This window comes from Carassius gibelio, chromosome B5 (genome assembly GCF_023724105.1).
Source record: "Carassius gibelio isolate Cgi1373 ecotype wild population from Czech Republic chromosome B5, carGib1.2-hapl.c, whole genome shotgun sequence".
In the NCBI taxonomy this organism is placed as follows: Eukaryota; Metazoa; Chordata; class Actinopteri; order Cypriniformes; family Cyprinidae; genus Carassius; species Carassius gibelio.
Window position 1 is genome coordinate 9,631,764 of NC_068400.1, and position 23,083 is coordinate 9,654,846.

At 35.2% G+C, this 23,083-nt stretch overlaps 1 protein-coding gene across 5 annotated transcripts in view; it reads left to right on the forward strand.

The window, feature by feature from the left end:
• The window catches only part of LOC127957805 (myotubularin-related protein 4), an 85,502-nt gene that overhangs the window by 44,595 nt on the left and 17,824 nt on the right, over window positions 1-23,083 (forward strand). For 3 of the 5 annotated variants that reach the window (XM_052556482.1, XM_052556485.1, XM_052556484.1), the window contains 9 exons: window positions 549-578; window positions 1,148-1,230; window positions 2,562-2,728; window positions 3,995-4,091; window positions 6,228-6,341; window positions 6,422-6,603; window positions 10,930-11,058; window positions 11,164-11,275; window positions 12,015-12,210. In XM_052556482.1, the coding sequence (XP_052412442.1) occupies window positions 549-578; window positions 1,148-1,230; window positions 2,562-2,728; window positions 3,995-4,091; window positions 6,228-6,341; window positions 6,422-6,603; window positions 10,930-11,058; window positions 11,164-11,275; window positions 12,015-12,210 (1,110 nt within the window). The remainder of the gene's footprint in view (window positions 1-548; window positions 579-1,147; window positions 1,231-2,561; window positions 2,729-3,994; window positions 4,092-6,227; window positions 6,342-6,421; window positions 6,604-10,929; window positions 11,059-11,163; window positions 11,276-12,014; window positions 12,211-23,083) is intronic. The other 2 variants (XM_052556483.1, XM_052556486.1) reach the window with 1 other exon arrangement.

The window sequence follows — 23,083 nt, forward strand, 5'->3', positions numbered from 1 at the left end:
AAATAAAAAAGTTAATTTAAATATTTATAAAATACTATAATAGTGTGTATGTTATACTAAAATTACACTATTTTTTAAATGCAAGTCACTGTATGTCATTATTTGTTATTTGAACATAAAAGAGCTTTATTTCTGATCGCACATACCTCCTTGTTTTGCATTTTTTTCTTGTTTTTACAAACTGAGGGATGAGATGAAATAATTTTCTGTTGTAATCTGCACTATTCTAACCAGACGTTCCTTCAGCAATGGGCCTGGAATCTTAATGATGTTACCCAGAATCCCTTGCGCTCGGCCCCTGGTTAACCCAGCTGTATCACAACATCGTGACCCAGAGATTTAAGGCTATTTCTTTTTAACAATCCTGGATCTTTTTGCTCCTCTTCAGCAAGACCTCTCTCTCTCTCTCTCTCTCTCTCTACACCTCCTCTCTATTTTTCATACCCTTCCATTTATATCCTCCTCTTTGTTTGCTGAGTCATGTTTTCATCTCCCTCTTTTTTTTCCACCCTCTCTTCCTCTTCCTCATCCCTGTGTCGGTGTTGTAGATGTATCCTGGTGTGGACAGTGAGATTTCTGTGAGTAATCTGCACGCTCACCTCTGACCTTTGACCTCTCACCTCTTCATCCCTCCTTTTCATGATTGTAATTTCCCTTGTTACTGTCTGTTTTGATGTTTCTCTCTGTTTCTGACATTGATGTAGTCTGATTGCATTAATATTCAAGATGTATATTATATTATACTAAATTATATTTTATGTGTCAGTATTTAAAAATATTAAGTATACTATTAATATATTTTATACTGCTTTATATGTAAAATATACTGAACTATATTATATTATCAACTCGGTAGGCCATGTTAAAATAACTAACTACTGAGAACTGATGTCAGTATATTAAAGGCATTAATATCTCACAATAACATCATTTCAGAAGTCAGGTTGAATCAGCTTTTCATGCATCTGTAAATGCTCTCAGTGTCACATACTTTATCTTGCAGTTTGAAAAGGTTACATTGTTGCAGGTCAGAAGTTGCTCTTGTTACATTGTTGCATGTGTTTGCAGTCAGATACTCATGATTGGTTGATACAGTCATGTGATGAGGTCTTCTGCTCTCTGATTGGCTGATTGTGTGTGTGTGCAGGTTCCGTTGAGGCTGATTGAGGGCGTTGAGAGCAGAGACATGTTCCAGCTACACATCATCTGCAAAGACTCCAAAGTAGTGAGGTAACACACACACACACACACACACACACACACACACACACACACAGTCCTTGACTTCCTCCTTTTTAATCTGACTTTATTGTTTCCCGTCTCTTGTTTTATCACATCATCACTTTTGGGCCGTTTATCTGAAGATTTTCTGTTAAATCAGATAATATTTGTCTGACACACAAAAGTCGTTCTCTTTTACACACACACACACACACACACACACACACACCTGGTAAGCGGTGTGAAGTAAGGGAATTGCAGTTCTACTGAAGTATTTTGACTATTAATGAAAACTAAATCCTCTTATTTAATTAAGATTACATTGTCAGCATATTTTATGTATAATACTTTTTAATTAATTCTAGATGATAATTCCTGTTGTTTTGGTATTTTAATTAATGTTTTAACTTTATAGTAAATATAATAAATCCATTTGAACTCAAATTTAACTATTAAATTTTTAATCATAATCTCAAGGACGCTGAAATTGAGATTAACAATACCTACTTTAATATGAAACTTTTAGGGTGTTTATATGATGTGCATTATATTTTAATTACTTTTAAATAATATATTTTTTTATTGACTTTTGCATTTATTTTTTCAAACTCGATTAAAAACTATAAAGTTATTGTTGTGATGAAATTGGGATTTTAGTTTTTATTATACCTATTGTTATTATTATTATTATTATTATTTATATAAGAAAATAAAAAAAACGTATTTTAATAACTCATAATTTATTTATCATTTGAGAACTCTGAAATTGGGATCAATAATACCTTCTTAAATATTATTTTCTTAGAAGCTAATACTTATAAAAAAAAAAATACTTTTAAGTAATATATGATATTTTATTATTATTATTTACTTTTGCTCTTCTATCCCAGGTATTTTAATGTATTCAAAAAAGCCTTGTTAACATTTTGGTATTGGTCAATATTATTACTTAAATGATCAATATTAATCAGATGAAGCTTATATAGTACATACTAGATCATAATAGGATTATTGAATTAAACTCTAACACAAAAAATGTCCTTTTACCAGGTTTCAGAATATGGTCTCTTTTCTACTGTACATTGTTGTTTTTTGCCTGATGTCTTGTTTAAATCTCACATTGGTGTGAAATATTATGGAAACAAGATACTTCTTTTTTGCTGTTACTTGTAACTTGTTGATAATCAACTTTAGTTAATGCATTAACTATGAGAGATTAATGTAAAGTATAATTGTCTTTCTCAGTTTTCTCAGTGCTTCACTTGTTTCTGAATCCGCTGTAATCCGTGTTGTTTTCTGATATCTGCTAATTTCCTGAACGTTAATGTTTCCTGCGTCAGGTGTCATTTCTCGACGTTCAAGCAGTGTGAGGAGTGGCTGAAGCGATTGAACCGAGCCATAGCGCATCCGGCCCGTCTGGAGGAGCTGTTCGCGCTGGCGTTTCACGCCTGGTGTTTAGGAGGAAACACGGACGATGAAGACCAGCACCTGCACCTCTGCAGACCAGGTGCAACTTTTAATGCTTATATAGTCTGATAAAGTGAGAATATGGAGAGCAAAAGTGACTCAAACTGAGCAAAAATGTGCATTTGGGTGCAGATGCTGATATTTATATATATGACGAGATGAAATTCTTATGCGCGTAATGTAAATAAACTGACATAAACTGATCTGAATATCAGTGGTCACTCTATATCTCCAGTAATGAGATGAGATGTAAATGATCCGCACATATAACACAGTGATTGAGAGCTGAAGAAATCAAAGCTCCTCAGAAGATGTGAGATGTTCTGGAGGCTTGTGAAGATCGTTCCTCCGCTGAGGAACAGTGAAAGTAAAGCTTCTGGAAACAAACGCTCCTCAAAAGATCCTGAGGATCAGATTTGAGACTCATTCAATAAAGCTGAGCTGCTTGAGTCCATTAAGTGTTCATCTGGAAATATGACTACAGTTATTCAAAAATAAGTAAAGATTTGACAGCAAAAAGACGTGAAGCACGAGCTGAAGCTAGACGTTTGTACAACTACACCAAAAGAGCTTTGACTGGATAATAAATCCTTAACTATCAATAGCTATGTTTCCATCCAAAGATTTGAATTAAACTTATGCGCAAAACTGGAATATTGCATAAAACATTTGCGAATAGAGCACTGTTTCCTTCCAATGAGTTAAAGAGAACCAAATCGTCACTTCCTGATAAACTGGCACTACATATCTCTAAGTAAACTAGGAGAAGCCACCGAATATAATAATTTTCATATATTATAAATTACTTGCACCTCAGAGCGAGCAGACGAAGCACAATAAATGCTGTCAGAGGCGGATGCTGCTGTTTGTGATTGCAGTCGACAATTAAATAGAAATACTTTGACAACAGACTTTGCTCGAGCATTTCAGAACAAGCATAACATCATATAGATGCTGTGAACTAGATTGTCCGCTGCTAGTCAGGTTATCTCGTCTCGTAGTGCAAAGACTTTGTCGATGTGCATGGAGGAATTTAATCGTATTATATCATTGTTAAAGCACACTTTCTTATCACATAAAAAGTTTATCCTACTTATGTTTTAAATGTTTTTTTTAATCTTGGTGTTTCCATCCAGTGTTTTTTTTTTTAATGCAATGTTCTAAAATGCGCATAAAAAAAAGGGTGGATGGAAACATAGCTAATCAGACGGCAGAATGGAGTAGATTGTTTGCAACAGGTTTAACAGCAAAGGTTTGATTATACTGAGAATTTGGAGCTTACCGAATGTGTGTTTGTGTCTCTCAGGTGATCACGTGCGGCACAGGATGGAGGTGGAGGTGAAGCGGATGGGATTTGACATGCAGAACGCCTGGAGAGTGTCTGAAATCAACAACAACTACAAGTAAGATTCACAGTGTGATGATGGATGGAAACAGTCCTAAATTGATTTCAATATTATACTGAAACCTCATGAGCCAGAACTCATTGTTTCTTTTGCCACAGCATTTTACCTCATATTGATGAACTTTAAAACATTGTTTCTGTAGTTGCGGTAATTTGAATTAACATTGAACTAAATTAAGCTTAATAATGGCACTGCTTTCTAGGGCTGCTCAACTATTACAATTGTTTTTAGAACAATTTAATTGTTTATTTAATTTAAAACAACAACAATAGAAAATATTAATAGCAAAAAGACCACTTAAATTCTCAGTTTCTTTGGTTTTCTGGTTTATAGTTATGTGTTTGAGTAAAATGTAATTTTAACTCCTGATGGCATTTATTCCAAAAATGTTAAATAAAAATGTTGTCATTTAGAGCATAATGAGAGTTAAGAAATCAATATTTGGTGGAATAACCCTGATTTTCAATCACAGGAAATTTTATTTTGACCAATGTACCAAAAAAAAAAAAATCAAAATTACAGTATCTTTATTTGAAATTCGAAAATATAAAAAATAACATTTTACTCAAACCCATTCCTAGTAAATCCAGACAAACTGGGAATTTTCAAGTGGTCTCTTAATTTTTTTTCATACCTATTTGTGTGTGTGTATATTGTGTGTATTTATGTGTATATGTGTATAAACATTTTTTTTTAACTAATACTAGGTTAACTAATTAAGTAAAAAAAAAAATATTATTGAAGTCTAGTAAACAGTAATGCAATAAAATCAAAGAACAAAATTACAAACAAGAGGCCAAATAAAATGCACAAAAGGACAGAAATGAAATAATGCAGGTATAATGTATAATGTGCAACCAATAGCCTACTATAGAAATTGAAACGGAATTCCTTTATTATTTAATTTCTATAGTAAGCTATTGGTTGAACATTGTACCTGTTTATATAATCGGTATATTATCATGAACATGGCCAATAATCGGTTTATTATCATGTATGTGGCATAATAATTGGTTTATTATCATGAATGTGGCACAATAATCGGTTTATTATCATAAATGTCACAGTAATCGGTTTACTATCATAAATGTCACAGTAATCGGTTTACTATCATGAATGTGGCACAATAATCGGTTTATTATCATGAATGTGGCACAATAATCGGTTTATTATCATGAATGTGGCATAATAATCGGTTTATTATAATGTTTGATAATAAACAGATTAATCGGTTTATTATCGTGAATGTGACACAATAATCGGTTTATTATCATAAGTGTTGCATAATAATCGGTTTATTATAATGTTTGATAATAAGCACTTATGCAGAGCTGCTTTCCGGCTGAATAATTGTTCTTGGGTTTTTTTATGCGAAGCTGCTTTGATTGCTTAATGAATAAATTTGACTTAACTTTACTGAAGGTGTAAGGTCATGGTATAGCAAAACTCCATTAAATCTGTGTGCAGAGCATTGAGTTTGTAACACTCATACAGGAGTGTGTTGTGTTGTGAGACGTGCTGTAGAGAAGGATAATTAAAGCGAGCCAGAACCCGCTGCGCGGCATGAGTCACATCAGACAGATTCGAGTGTGTGTGTGTGTGTGTGTGTGTCGGGTCGGTCATCCAGGCTCATGGAGAACGTCCGCATATAATTGGACTGAGGTTGTCATTTGAGGGTGAGACGGACACAGCAGGCGTGAGACACAGATGTGATTGATCTGAACATCAGAACGAGACTAGAGCGAGAAAACGACTTGCTCTTTTTGATGTTCAGATACTTTCTTGTATGCTAGTTGAATGATTTTGCTGTAATTGTGTTCAATAAATAAATATTTATATATTTATATAAAATTTATTTATTGAGTACAAAGGCATTTTAGCTTGTGTAATTGCTGTGTTTCATAATATATTTGCTGTAAGAATATTGATAACTTGCTGCATGTAAGTCATTTATTGGGGTTTATTGGTATTTTAAATGTATTGGTTTTGCGACATGTTATTATATTGTTGTATATTGATTCCTAATATGTTTAATCATTTGCTGATTATATGGTGTTAAATATAATATTAGTTAATAAATTAATTCAGGGCAATTTGTCTGTGAGTTTTAGCATCTGACTCTTGTCATTGTAGGTTGTGTTCAAGTTACCCACAAAAGCTGCTGGTGCCCGTCTGGATCACCGATAAGGAGCTGGAGAGCGTGGCCTCCTTCAGGTCCTGGAAGAGGATTCCTGTGGTGGTGTACAGGTGAGAGAAGCAGCTGGTCTGCCTCCTGGCCTCCTGAACACCTGACGGTGACTGATGATCTCTTCTGTGTGTCCCATCAGGCACCAGCGTAACGGAGCGGTCATCGCCCGCTGCAGTCAGCCGGAGATCAGCTGGTGGGGCTGGAGGAACACTGAGGACGAATATCTGGTGACGTCTATTGCGAAGGCCAGTCATCTAGACGCCGGGCCGAGGGCCTACAGGACCAGAGGAGAGGGACCCGACTCGTACGACAGTGACTTCGGTAAGCTTTAGTTTTTCCCCTAATGCAATTTAATTCATGAAACCTTTCGCAAAAAGTTTCGCAATAAGAGTTCCCTATGGAATGTTTACATTTTCAGCAATTTAGCTTTTTCTTTTTTAACTTTTTAGCTATTTTTTATCTATTTGTAATCAAATTAATAATACCATTCTTGGGTAAGCAAAACAGAGGTTTACTGTTCAAATTAAAAAAATGGAAGAAAGAGTCATTTTCTTAAAATATATTATATTTTATATATTATATGCGACCCTGGAGCACAAAACAAGTCTTAAGTCACTGGGGTATGTTTGTAGCAATAGCCAAAAATACATTGTAAGGGTCGAAATTATAAATTTTTCTCATATGCCAAAAATTATTAGAATATTAAGTAAAGATCATGTTCCGTGGAGATATTATGTAAATGTCCTACCGTAAATATATAAAAACTTAATTTTTGATTTAGTAATATTCATTGCTAAGAACTTCATTTGAACAACTTTAAAGATGATTTTCTCAATATTTAGATTTTTTTGCTCCCTCAGATTCCAGTTTTTCAAATAGTTGTATCTCAGACAAATATTGTTCTCCTAACAAACCACACATCACTGGAGAGATCATTTATTCAGCTTTCAGATGATGTATAATCTCAATAAAAAAAAATATGACTAGTTTTATGGTCCAGGGTCATATATCATATAGCATATATGATATTATTACTTTATGAAGTGCATTCTGCTGTACTAGATTCATATATTTCTGTCACAATTTCTTCAAGTTAAACTAAACTTTTTTTTTTTTTTAGTTCTTATTTTATTGTTGTATATTTTATTTTACTGCTTCATTGTACGTGATCATTTTTGTTAACTGGGACAGTAATTTCGAGGAACTTGTGACAAATTGGTCTGTTTTTCTTTGTAGAAGAACCAAATGAATAAAAAATAAAAGCTGTAAGTACAAACATGAATCAGTAAATGTTTCAGCCAAGCATCTCTCTTGATCCTGGCGCTCCTAGTCCCAGTTTTAGACCACTGAATCCTTTGAAAGTGTTTTCTCTGTCAGATAATTACTGCATACATGTTGGTCGGAAATGCCATTTGTAATTAGTTTCCATCTTAAAATGCATTCTCACCCTTGTTATTTCCCACAAAGGCAGAGCGTAAACCTGTATAGACACAATTATGCTGTTGGACGGCAGATTAGTTATTTGCGCCAACCCGATTGCTAAGAATCATGGGGTTTGCCATGGGAAAACTCTTTACATCACACCCTCATTCCTCTGGGAAGCTGCCTCAATTCGACTGCAGACTGACCTCCACAAGCGCCTGCAAATGAGTTCGGAGGCTGTTGTCTGAGAGGGAATTTGGCAGGAGTTTTTGTTGTGCAGTTGAAGAGTTAATGCGCTCTAATTACAGTCGTGACCGCGCCGTCTAATGAGTCGAGGGCGATGCCAACATCCCCCAATCAGGCGCTTCTCTAACGGATGAAACTGTGATGGTTTGCAGAAATGCATTAAAGCATTAGTTCACACAAAAATATAAATGTGCTGTTAAATTATTCACCCTAAGGTCATCCAAGATGCAGGTGGCATTTTTCTTTAGTAGAACAATAAAGAAGATTTTCAGCTCAAACCGTGATCCTTGGTCAATGCCTACCGTCTCTTTAAGAGTCTAAAAAACATATACAGACAAGACTAAATGAATCTCCGTGCCTCCTGATGATACATCGAGGTCTTATGAAGCAAAACGTTTGGTCTGTGCAAGAAACTGTACATTGTTTGGCAGTTCAGAGATCTACAGATCTACACGTTACTCAATCAGAACTCACTTTCAGACACGTGACGGTCACTCCGACTGGAAATGAACCTAAATCGTGTTGAATCTGATCCTGTGTTGAATGAACTCACAGCCATTGATAACATTGACCCACAGTTTTAGCTAAGAGTCTTCTTTACCTGTTCTGCTGAACGAACAAGTTCATCTACATCTCGTGTGGCCTGAGCTTGAGCACATTAACAGCATGTGTTCATTTTTGGGTGAACTGTCCCTTTAAAGAGAGTCAGGTTGGTTCTAATGCAAATTAAGTTTTTTTTTCACAGCAGCCAAATCAGAAATTCTTGATAATCAACAATTTCCCAAAGTGCCGAAATGTGATTCAAGTGTCATGTGATGAATCACTTAAATTGAACGTTTCTAAAAGGCTTTACTTAACTGACCTTAAATCTGGGAAAGGTACTCTTCAGCTTTCTGTTCTGATTTATTTGTCACCACAGCTCTTTCAAAAAGAGGCATATTTAGTGGATTTTTTTTTTTATTATTATTTAAATTTTGGTTTGTATGTTTGGAAGTAGTGGTGAGCAATATGACCAAAATTATTTCCAAAGTGAGAATTTTTTATTTAGCAAATTATATATATGTATTTAATAAATACATAAACAAAAAATGTGTATTATTATTATTATTTTCCTTTATAAAATATAGGTAGGTTTGTTCTCTATCTCTTCTTTTTTTATAATTTTATAATTGAAAAATGCATTGCATTCACAGCGATTATGTTTTGTGTTGTCAGGGCCTGCATTTTTTGCACAAAAAATTTGTGTGGAAACACATTTTTGTACATTTAAGATGTGAATATTTCAATTGCAACCATTTCACACACAATTTCATTATTAAAAATGTAATTATTTATATTTACCTTTCAGAGTAACCTTCCATTTATTGTATTAGATTTTTGTATTTTGTCTTGTGCCGCAGCCGCTCAACAGTAAAGAGCTTTGGATGAATGTACCTCACTTGTCTTCTACATAAAATGCAGTTAATTATATTATTCAAAGCAGGATGGTTCTGTTCGAATCCAGTAATCGTTTATCCTGCGTTTCATTACCTAATGCAATCACTCTTATTAATTGAATGTGTTCCACTGAATGCAGGCGTGTCTGTTTTTGCTGAGTCGAGACTCATCTTTAACTCTTCTGCTCGGTTTTGGCTGGCCTTTGTAAAGTCTTAATGTCCGTAAGTGAATTGGCTGTCATGGTCGTGATGGCAGAAGTTTCTCCGCATGCAGCAGTCGTTGATTTTCCAGCAGGACAGACTGAAGAATTATAACTGCTCTTGCGTCGCATTAAAGCGAGTCTGACTCTGTTGTGTCGCTCATCTTATCCTCCTCCTCCTCTTCTCTTCTTTGGCACACTGATACTGATTTCTGCAGTATGCAGCAGGGCTGGTATTGTGAAGATGTCACGATTCAAGACACTGCAGAGCATCTTAATATCATAAATGGATCACGATTGAAGCCGCTCCAAACCAGCAGTTCAATTTTGTTGATGTTTGTTTAGACACCAGTGTATATGGAGTAGTGACTGATTTGCTTTGAAACATTTGTTGCACTGTTTTTGATCGTATGCAGCAGGGTCAGAAATTAGATTTTGTATAAAGGTGCAATAAATGCTTTTATCTATTTATTATTATAACTATTTTTATATATAATTGCATTATTAAATGTATCTGTGTTGTCTTTGATGTCCAATTCTTAGGCCTCTAAGGCCATCCAAGTTATACATGAGTTAGATGGAGAAATGTAGCATTGCATGAGTGTTTCATCAATGGATGCTCTGCAGTGAATGGGTGCCGTCAGAATGAGAGTCTAAACAGCTGATAAATACATCACAATAATCCACAGCACTCCAGTCCATCAGTTAATGTCTTAAGTGAAGCAGCGTATTTATAAGAAACATCCATCAAGACGTTTTTAACTTCAAACGGTTCATAATCAATAATAATGCTTCTTCCAGTTAAAAATAAATAAATAATGTGGTTTGGTCTGAATCAGGAGAGAAATCTGCACACATCAAGCACTGTTTACCACCCAAACTGTTGATGTGAGAGAACAACAGGAGTTGGACTTTTTCACTGGAGGAAGCGTTATTATGGATCATGGACTCATATTTTGGCGAGAAGCAGCAGTTCAAATTCAAAAACGTAAAAAAAAAAAACAAATTCAAAAAAATGCTGGATTAAAACATCTTAATGCTGGATTAAAACATCTTAATGCTGGATTTGTTTCAGCTTTTGTCTTCTCCAGATGTTAACTGAAGAACTGGAATGCTGTGGATTATTGTGATGTTTTTATCAGCGGTTTAGACTCTCTTTCTGATGGCACCCATTCACTGCAGAGCATCCACTGATGAGCATGTGAGAGAATGCCACCTTATTTTGAATTTGGGGGGAATTTTTGTTCATTTCGATGAAACCAAGTCTCCATAAATCCCCAGGCCTGCAGTGAATGCAGTGTAGTATGCAGTGTGTCAGAAGTCTCTCTCTCTGTTCTCCCCAGACTCGTCTCTGACAGGTTGTCCCGCTCCTGATGCCAGCAGTGCAGCACAGAAGTTACTGATTCTGGATGCACGCTCTTACACCGCCGCTGTGGCCAATCGTGCCAAAGGAGGAGGCTGCGAGTGTGAAGGTGAGCGCCGCTGAACTCATTAACTGGATGCTGTCGGACATCACTGTTTGTTTGTTTGTTTTTTAGCTGAAGGCAGGTTTCTCTATGCTTCATTTGTGTTTGTAGAGTACTATCCCAACTGTGAGGTGATGTTTATGGGGATGGCCAATATCCACTCCATCAGAAACAGCTTTCAGTCACTCAGAGCCGTTTGCAGTCAGATCCCAGATCCTGGCAAGTAAGTGAATCTTCATGCATTCTCCCTTTCTGACGTTTAAACACACACACACACACACAGAATTATTATAAACATATAATAATAATACTTTAATATTATTAATATAAAAAATTCAATAATATTATTTATGTGATATATTTATTAGCTCCTAAAATACCGAAATCAATATCAATGTTGAAATGGGACGAAATTAGACATTATTTTCAGTGCACTATGGTTTGATTAGGATTCAGTTTTGTTGCATTAATTAGCTGAGAAAAGCTTTTGTAGATAATTCAAAGATATTAAAAATATAATGAGTGAATCATTGAGTCGACATTACAAAAAAAAAACTACTTCAGAAGGTAAATGTATTTTTTATTTTTATTGCGTTACTTGAGGCCTTTATGCATACTGTATAAATGTATAAAAAGTTAGTCATGATGCACATTGCAATGCATTATATATATATTTTTATAAATAAGTGTAACCAAAGTGAAAATGCATTATAGATGCAGATTTCTTGTTGCATCTGAAATCAGTTGTTTTTAATGCATTGTGCTTTCTAAAGGTGTATCGATGAAAATATATGTATTATAGCTGTGTTTGCAATTATTAATGTGATCATACATTGCATTATAAGGTGCAGTGCAATGAATAATTAAAGCATTCAAATACTTTTATAGTGCATTACATGTAAGGCTTCAGGTAAAGTGTTCAGACGTTTATAACCCGATTCGGGCATCTGCTCTCTCTCCAGCTGGCTCTCGGCTCTGGAAAGCACCCGTTGGCTGCAGCACCTGTCCGTTATGCTGAAGGCGGCGTCTCTGGTGTGCTCCGCGGTCGAGCGTGAAGGAAGACCGGTGCTGGTGCACTGCTCAGACGGATGGGACCGGACGCCGCAGATCGTGGCCCTTGCAAAGATCCTCCTGGATCCCTTCTACAGGACTATAGAGGTAAACATGAAGAAGGCTCTTTTGTTTGATCCTAAGGGAATACATGAATTTAAACGTGCATCTTGAATGCAAAGATAAAAGCATCTGCCAAATGCAGCAGAGAGACTAATATTAAATGCATGTTTAATTTAAAAGTCAAGCCACAGTTATTTATACAGCACCTTACTCAATACAGATTGTTTCAAAGCAGACAGTGTCATTATTCACAGCCATTAAAGTGTGATTTCCGTCAGTTCATAAAGACAGTCTATTGCTTCATTCCTAGATGATTCAGCCTTAATTATTTATATTTAAGTATCTGTTAAAATTACTTAAATATCTACTTGTCAGGTCAACATTTTCATTTAGTCGAAATACTAACATAAATTAAATAAACTAAAATAAGTACTGTACTGTACATACATTTTGCACAAAAAAAAAAAAAAAAAATATATATATATATATATATATATATATATATATATATATATATATATATATAATATATATATATATATACCGTATATTTCGCACCTGAGTATGACTATAAGTCGCATTTATTTAGAACTAAGAGAAAACATTACTGCTCTATGTCTTCAGTGTAGACTACAGGAGCACTGAGCAGCATTAGAGCGCCCTCTGGCGGCTGGAGACAGTAATGTTTTCTCTTGGTTCATTTCTCTCGGTTCATTTCAAATTAATTTAGCTAAATAAGTCATACCTGACTATAAGTCGCAGGACCAGCCAAACTATGAAAAAAAGTGCGACTTATAGTCCAGAAAATACGGTATATATATAACAATATAAGAAATGTTTATGTATAGTTTATTTGTAAGTAAATAAAAAATAAAATGTTAAACACAAAAACACAAACAGAAAACAAAAAATAATATAGCTGCAAGCAGCGATGTCGGGCTCAAGCCATCAGTGCAACGCCACCCTGGTGGCATCGGGAAAACTGTGCCCAGCGGGCATAAGCATTTACAGTAACCCTCTGACAATCAAGTTTTAAGGGATGTGGCAGTTAAAGGGTTAATCCGACCAATCTAGACTTTGAAATCACATACACAGAACAATATATATAACTTTAGTAACACTTTATTTTAAAATGTATAAAAAATGTATAAGGTGTGCATTGTAGCTGACACCTATATGAACACATTACAATTGTTTTGTGACTACAAGTCTTTCTTCTCAAATGCTATTGAGTGGTCGCGAACGCGGATGGGAGAATGGTGCATATTTGTTTTGTTTTTTTTGAGCAACTGGTGCCCCCTCTGGGAGTTGGTGCTCTACGAAGACTGCATACTCTGCATATAGGGAGTGGCGGTACTATCTGGAAGATATATTCCTCAAACCATCGTACAAGTGAAGGTGATGCTAGTCCTTCAAGAATCGCTCAAAACCTTTTCAAGTGTACAGTTTCCTTTTATTGCATCTTGAAATAAATATTTCTGAATTCTGAATCAAACTGGGTTGTGTTTATTGATTTATTTTATAAGACAACTGAAACTTTAATCTCCTTTGTAATATATGTGCTTTTAAACCAAGAACAATGTAATTAGAGATGTATTCCTGCTTAATAATGACTATTATTAAGGGAAAAGGCTTTATAATCATGAACTATTTACTAATGCTTAGCTAATGAGTGCAGTTATTATAAAGTGTTACCAATGCATTTACTAATGTTAACAAATTAGACATTATTATACAGTGTTACCAAACCCTTTAATAATTTATTAGTGTTTTGTAATGATTTTAATGACCTATAAGCATTTGTGAAATAGTTTTGCTTGCATTGCAGCTTAATCTGTCAGTTGAAGAGTTTTACTGTTACATCCATGAGATTAATAAATGTCATGTCATGTCACAGGTTGTCATAGGTCAGTATCAAATGAGTTTGAAATTATAATTTGCAGCACAAATAAGGCTTCTTAGGATGTTTTTAAATCCCAAAAACTGTCAGAAAAGGATAAGGCCTAAGAGATTTCTTAACCTGTAATGAAAGGAAAAAAAAACACCACCATTAGCAACAACAAAAACAATAACAATTTAAAATATAGATTTTTTTTCCTGATTATTAAAGGAATGATTAGGTCTCTCTCTCTCTCTCTCTCTCTCTCTCTGCCAGACAGCCCCTCCCTACAATCCACACACACTGTCAGTCACCAAAGATTCACAGTCACCAACCCCCTCACACTCACACTCCCCCTCCCTCTCCCCCTCCCTTTCCTCACACAGACGGAGTGGCCAGAGTGAGATCATGTCAGTTGAGAAGTCTGACAGTTTTTTCTTTTCTTTTATCCATACAGTGTTGTAAAGTCATGAAACTATGCATATTTCCTCATAATGATTTGATCTCTGTATGAAAACATGCCTTGAAGTGTTTGGAAGCTGCAATTTAGACATACAATACAATTAATGTTTCCCTTCTTACTGTCATTTCAAAAAATCACCACGTCAAAACCGTTCAAGCTAACCAAAATCCGTTCGCAATTTAAGTTCCTCGATGTTGTTTCTTCATGTAGTCAAAGTTTGGTGTGTATAGTGTACTTCCCATGTGAGGAGTATGCATTAATTCACAACTGTAAAATCTTAAAAATACACATTCAAATCAAAATAGCTGACTTCCTGTTGATCGTAGCTTATAAAACTAAATAAAATGCATTATTATTATTATTAGCTGTACACTTGCTAAACATTTTTAAATATAAACTTATGCAATTGTGTGTGTGTATATATATATATATATATATATATATATATATATATATATATATATATATATATATATATATATATATATATATATATATATATATATATAAATTCAAGTGTACAGTTTTCTTTTATTGCATCTTGAAATAAATATTTATGAGTTCTGTGTTTGTTTATTTTATTTATTTTATTTTTTATTTTAAATTTTTTTTAGGGAGATTACAGCCTTTAATCTCCTCAAAATAAATGTGCATATAAACCATGAACAATTTAATTATAGCTGTATTTATAAAATGCTTACATTTTATATTACTATTTACTAATGCTTAGCTAAGAATTGCAGCTATTATGAAGTGTTACCAATGCATTTACTAATGTTAACAATTGAGACATTATTTTAAAGTGTTACCAAATCCTTAAATAATTTAAAAGTGTTTTGTTATGATTTCATTAACCTATAAGCATTTGTGAAATAGTTCTGCTTGCATTAAAGCTTAGTCTTCATCTGTGAGCTGAACAGTTTTACTGTTACATCCTTGAGATTATGTAAATTCAAATAAATGTCATGTCACAGGGTGACAGAGGTCAGTATCAAATGAGTTTGAAATTATTATTTGCAGCACAAATAAGGTTTTTTAGGATTTTTTTTAATCACTGAAACTGTCAGAAAAGGATAAGGCCTAAGATATTTCTTAAGATGTAATGATAACAGCACAATTAGCAACAACAACAAAAAAATAACTATTTAAAATACAGTTTTTTTTCTGGTGATTAAAGAGATGTTTAAGTCTCTCTCTCTCTCTCTCTCTCTCTCTCTCTCTCTCTCTCTCTCTGTCTGTCTGCCACTCAGCTCACACCCCTCCCCCACTCACACTCACACACACACACACAGAGTCAGCACACAGAGTGACAGAGTGAGATCAGATGTCTGACCGTTTTTTAATTTTCTTTTAATCATACAGTGCTGTAAAGTCATGAAACTATGCATATTTCCTCAGAATCACTGGTTTTCTAAATTAAAAATGTTTTTTAAAGGTTTGGAAGCTGCAATTTAAAAATACAAGACGATTAATGTTTCACTTTTTACTGTCATTTCAAAAAATCACCACGACAAAACCGTTCAAGCTAACCAAAATCTGTTCGCAATTTAAATTCCTCGATGTTTTTTCTTCATGTAGACAACGTTTGGTGTGTATAGTGTACTTCCCCTGTGAGGAGTATTCATTAATTCACAACTGTAAAATCTCAAAAATACACATTCAAATCAAAATAGCCGACTTCCTGTTGATCGTAGCTGATGACTGTGAATTAGAAAGTTGTCCGTCTTGAAAAGAACAATTTATGTACCAAGTTTGGTGTCTGTAGCTAAAACTAACCCCCCCACTTTTGACAAAAGGTGGCGCTATAGAGTGCCTCCTTCACGCCCTTTTAAAAGCTTTTGCCATTGTCTAGCTATCACTAATACTGATATGTGTTTTGAGTTTCATGTAAATCTGAGCTTGTTGTCTGCCTCAAACTCACCATAACAGAACATTCAAGTTTGACACGTTGCCATGGCAACACTATATCAGATATCAATATCCCCACAACAGATTTACATCGGCCGTGTTTCGTCATTATTCTGATGAAGTTTTAAGTAAATCGAGTAAAAATAAGATGCTGAATTCAAAGCATTTGGAAAATGACACACTTCCTGCTGCCAGTTGGTGGCGCTATAACGTTGACTCTTAATAGCCACATATATACAATCGGTATCATACAACGAACAAACCCATGAAGTTTGATCAAATTCAGGAAATGTATGTGGATGTTATTAGACATTTCCTGTTTCTCATTTCTCGCCATAAGTTCCATGCCTCGCCACGGGCAAACCGTTCGAGATATCAAAAATCCCCTCGCAATTTTTCATCCTCAATGTCTTGAGATCATGTTCACCGAGTTTCGTGGCGAACGGGTTGAAAACCTCAGAGGAGTATTTCAAATTCCAGAGCATGCTTTTTTTAAACAGCCCTGAATAGCTGACTTCCTGTTGGGCGGAGCCTATGACATAAAGTGTGAAAGTTGTTCGGCTCAATGAGATCTATAAGTGTACCGAGTTTGATATAAATACATGCAAGTGTGTGTGAGCTATGGTTCAAGAATTCTGACTGTCTTCCAGGGGGCGCTGTAGAGCCCCTGTGCCACGCCCGGGTCCCAGCCTCTGCGGCGTCCTGATGGCCGCAGATTCCAATGTGTGTGCCAATTTTCAAGAGTTTTTGAGCATGTTAAGGCCCCCAAAACACCCCGGAAGGTTTAATAAAAAATAAAAATAATAATAAATATAGCTGCAAGCAGCGATGTCGGGCTCAAGCCATCAGTGCAACGCCACCCCGGTGGCATCAGGATAACTGTGCCCAGCGGGCATAAGCATTTACAGTAACCCTCTGACAATCAGTTTTAAGGGATGCGGCAGTTAAAGGGTTAATCCGACCAATCTAGACTTTGAAATCACATACACAGAACAATATATATAACTTTAGTAACACTTTATATTTATAAAAAATGTATAAGGTGTGCATTGTAGCTGACACCTATATGAACACATTACAATTGCTTTGTGACTGCAAGTCTTTCTTCTCAAATGCTATTGAGCTTCAAATTTGCATTTGAGCCCATGTGAAAAAGTTGCATAATTTACATATGACTTACAGTTTGTTGTAATAAATATCAAACATTCAATTTAATTGTGCATTATAGCTGTCACCTAGATGAACAATTACAGTTGTTTTTATGACTGTAAGTCATTCTCTTCAAATGCTACTGACGTTAGAAAAGTGTATAACAATATCACATGTAACTTTAGAGACCGGCCCTAAATTTGAGACTCTAGAAAGTCCAATGTCAAGACAACTTTATGCCTGTTTTATTTTCTTTAGTTTTCTTTTCTCTGTGCCGGATTGCTGATGTCCTATACCCAGGCATAGATGTCCATCCATCAATTACGAACATTCAGCCGCAAACATGAGGTGTGAGCGGTCGCGAGCGCGGATGGGAGAATGACGCATGTTTTTTTTTTTTTGTTTTTTTTTGAGCAACTGGGATGGTGCCCCCTCTGGGAGTTGGTGCCCTACGAAGACTGCATACTATGTTATACTGCATAATGTTAACAAATTAGACATTATTTTACAGTGTTACCAAATCCTTAAATAATGTATTAGTGTTTTGTAATGATTTTAATGACCTATAAGCATTTGTGAAATAGTTTTGCTTGCATTGCAGCTTTATCTGTCAGTTGAAGAGTTTTACTGTTACATCCATGAGATTAATAAATGTCATGTCACGTCACAGGTTGTCATAGGTCAGTATCAAATGAGTTTGAAATTATTATTTGCAGCACAAATTAGGGTTCTTAGGATGTTTTTAAATCCCTAAAACTGTCAGAAAAGGATAAGGCCTAAGAGATTTCTTAACCTGTAATGAAAGGAAAAAACACCACCATTAGCAACAACAAATACAATAACAATTTAAAATACAGATTTTTTTTTTCCTGATTATTAAAGGGATGATTAGGTCTCTCTGTCTCTCTCTCTGCCAGACAGCCCCTCCCTACAGTCCACACACACTGTCACAGTCACCAACCCCCTCACACTCCCCCCTCCCTCTCCCCCTCCCTTCTCTCACACAGACAGGGTGGCCAGAGTGAGATCATGTCAGTTGAGAAGTCTGACAGTTTTTTAATTTTCTTTTATCCATACAGTGTTGTAAAGTCGTGAAACTATGCATATTTCCTCAGAATGATTTGATCTTTGTATAAAAAAATGCTTTGAAGTGTTTGGAAGCTGCAATTTAAACATACAAGACAATTAATGTTTCCCTTTTTACTGTCATTTAAAAAATTCACCACGACAAAACCGTTCAAGCTAACCAAAATCTGTTCGCAATTTAAGTTCCTCAATGGTTTTTCTTCATGTAGACAAAGTTTGGTGTGTATAGTGTACTTCCCCTGTGAGGAGTATGCATTAAATCAGAGCTCAATTTAAATATTCAAATCAAAATAGCCGACTTCCTGTTGGTCGTAGCTGATGACTGTGAATTAGAAAGTTGTCCGTCTTGAAAAGAACAATTTATGTACCAAGTTTGGTGTCTGTAGCTAAAACTAACCCCCCCACTTTTGACAAAAGGTGGCGCTATAGAGTGCCTCCTTCACGCCCTTTTAAAAGCTTTTGCCATTGTCTAGCTATCACTAATACTGATATGTGTTTTGAGTTTTATGTAAATCTGAGCTTGTTGTCTGCCTCAAACTCACCATAACAGAACATTCAAGTTTGACACGTTGCCATGGCAACACTATATCAGATATCAATATCCCCACAACAGATTTACATCGGCCGTGTTTTGTCATTATTCTGATGAAGTTTTAAGTAAATAGAGTAAAAATAAGATGCTGAATTCAAAGCATTTGGAAAATGGCACACTTCCTGCTGCCAGTTGGTGGCGCTATAATGTTGACTCTTAATAGTCACATATATACGATCAGTATCATACAACGAACAAACCAATGAAGTTTGATCAAATTCAGGAAATGTATGTGGATGTTATTAGACATTTCCTGTTTCTCATTTCTCGCCATAATTTCAACGCCTCGCCACGGGCAAACCGTTCGAGATATCAAAAATCCCCTCGCAATTTTCCATCCCCAATGTCTTGAGATCATGTTGACCGAGTTTGGTGGCAATCAAGTAAAAGACCTATGACAAGTATATCAAATTCCAGAGCATGCTTTTTATAAACAGCCCTAAATAGCTGACTTCCTGTTGGGCGGAGCCTATGACATAGAGTGCGAAAGTTGCTCGGCTCAATGAGATCTATAAGTGTACTGAGTTTCATATAAATACATGAAAGTGTGTGTGAGCTATGGTTCAAGATTTCTGACTGTGTTCCAGGGGGCGCTGTAGAGTCCCTGTGCCACGCCCGGGTCCCAGTCTCTGTGGCGTCCTGATGGCCGCAGATTCCAATGTGTGTGCCAATTTTCAAGAGTTTTTGAGCATGTTAAGGCCTCCAAAAACCCCCGGAAGGTTTAATAAAAAATAAAAAAAATAATAATAAGAAGAAGAAATATAGCTGCAAGCAGCGATGTCGGGCTCAAGCCATCAGTGCAACGCCACCCTGGTGGCATCGGGAAAACTGTGCCCAGCGGGCATAAGCATTTACAGTAACCCTCTGACAATCAAGTTTTAAGGGATGTGGCAGTTAAAGGGTTAATCCGACCAATCTAGACTTTGAAATCACATACACAGAACAATATATATAACTTTAGTAACACTTTATTTTAAAATGTATAAAAAATGTATAAGGTGTGCATTGTAGCTGACACCTATATGAACACATTACAATTGTTTTGTGACTACAAGTCTTTCTTCTCAAATGCTATTGAGTGGTCGCGAACGCGGATGGGAGAATGGCGCATATTTGTTTTGTTTTTTTTGAGCAACTGGTGCCCCCTCTGGGAGTTGGTGCTCTACGAAGACTGCATACTCTGCATATAGGGAGCGGCGGTACTATCTGGAAGATATATTCCTCAAACCATCGTACAAGTGAAGGTGATGCTAGTCCTTCAAGAATCGCTCAAAACCTTTTCAAGTGTACAGTTTCCTTTTATTGCATCTTGAAATAAATATTTCTGAATTCTGAATCAAACTGGGTTGTGTTTATTGATTTATTTTATAAGACAACTGAAACTTTAATCTCCTTTGTAATATATGTGCTTTTAAACCAAGAACAATGTAATTAGAGATGTATTCCTGCTTAATAATGACTATTATTAAGGGAAAAGGCTTTATAATCATGAACTATTTACTAATGCTTAGCTAATGAGTGCAGTTATTATAAAGTGTTACCAATGCATTTACTAATGTTAACAAATTAGACATTATTATACAGTGTTACCAAACCCTTTAATAATTTATTAGTGTTTTGTAATGATTTTAATGACCTATAAGCATTTGTGAAATAGTTTTGCTTGCATTGCAGCTTAATCTGTCAGTTGAAGAGTTTTACTGTTACATCCATGAGATTAATAAATGTCATGTCACGTCACAGGTTGTCATAGGTCAGTATCAAATGAGTTTGAAATTATAATTTGCAGCACAAATAAGGCTTCTTAGGATGTTTTTAAATCCCAAAAACTGTCAGAAAAGGATAAGGCCTAAGAGATTTCTTAACCTGTAATGAAAGGAAAAAAACACCACCATTAGCAACAACAAAAACAATAACAATTTAAAATATAGATTTTTTTTTCCTGATTATTAAAGGAATGATTAGGTCTCTCTCTCTCTCTCTCTCTCTCTCTCTCTCTCTCTCTGCCAGACAGCCCCTCCCTACAATCCACACACACTGTCAGTCACCAAAGATTCACAGTCACCAACCCCCTCACACTCACACTCCCCCTCCCTCTCCCCCTCCCTTTCCTCACACAGACGGAGTGGCCAGAGTGAGATCATGTCAGTTGAGAAGTCTGACAGTTTTTTCTTTTCTTTTATCCATACAGTGTTGTAAAGTCATGAAACTATGCATATTTCCTCATAATGATTTGATCTCTGTATGAAAACATGCCTTGAAGTGTTTGGAAGCTGCAATTTAGACATACAATACAATTAATGTTTCCCCTTCTTACTGTCATTTCAAAAAATCACCACGTCAAAACCGTTCAAGCTAACCAAAATCCGTTCGCAATTTAAGTTCCTCGATGTTGTTTCTTCATGTAGTCAAAGTTTGGTGTGTATAGTGTACTTCCCATGTGAGGAGTATGCATTAATTCACAACTGTAAAATCTCAAAAATACACATTCAAATCAAAATAGCTGACTTCCTGTTGATCGTAGCTTATGACTGTGAATTAGAAAGTTGTCCGTCTTGATAAGAACAATTTAAGTACCGAGTTTGGTGTCTGTAGCTAAAACTAAATAAAATGCATTATTATTATTATTAGCTGTACACTTGCTAAACATTTTTAAATATAAACTTATGCAATTGTGTGTATATATATATATATATATATATAAATAAATTCAAGTGTACAGTTTTCTTTTATTGCATCTTGAAATAAATATTTATGAGTTCTGTGTTTGTTTATTTTATTTATTTTATTTTTTATTTTACATTTTTTTTAGGGAGATTACAGCCTTTAATCTCCTCAAAATAAATGTGCATATAAACCATGAACAATTTAATTATAGCTGTATTTATAAAATGCTTACTAAAATATTAATTTTGGGAGAAGGCTATATAAAGCATGAACTGACTATTTACTAATGCTTAGCTAAGAATTGCAGCTATTATGAAGTGTTACCAATGCATTTACTAATGTTAACAATTGAGACATTATTTTAAAGTGTTACCAAATCCTTAAATAATTTAAAAGTGTTTTGTTATGATTTCATTAACCTATAAGCATTTGTGAAATAGTTCTGCTTGCATTAAAGCTTAGTCTTCATCTGTGAGCTGAACAGTTTTACTGTTACATCCTTGAGATTATGTAAATTCAAATAAATGTCATGTCACAGGGTGACAGAGGTCAGTATCAAATGAGTTTGAAATTATTATTTGCAGCACAAATAAGGTTTTTTAGGATTTTATTTTAATCCCTGAAACTGTCAGAAAAGGATAAGGCCTAAGATATTTCTTAAGATGTAATGATAACAGCACAATTAGCAACAACAACAAAAAAATAACTATTTAAAATACAGTTTTTTTTCTGGTGATTAAAGAGATGTTTAAGTCTCTCTCTCTCTCTCTCTCTCTCTCTCTGTCTGTCTGCCACTCAGCTCACACCCCTCCCCCACTCACACTCACACACACACACAGAGTCAGCACACAGAGTGACAGAGTGAGATCAGATGTCTGACAGTTTTTTAATTTTCTTTTAATCATACAGTGCTGTAAAGTCATGAAACTATGCATATTTCCTCAGAATCACTGGTTTTCTAAATTAAAAATGTTTTTTAAAGGTTTGGAAGCTGCAATTTAAAAATACAAGACGATTAATGTTTCACTTTTTACTGTCATTTCAAAAAATCACCACGACAAAACCGTTCAAGCTAACCAAAATCTGTTCGCAATTTAAGTTCCTCGATGTTTTTTCTTCATGTAGACAACGTTTGGTGTGTATAGTGTACTTCCCCTGTGAGGAGTATTCATTA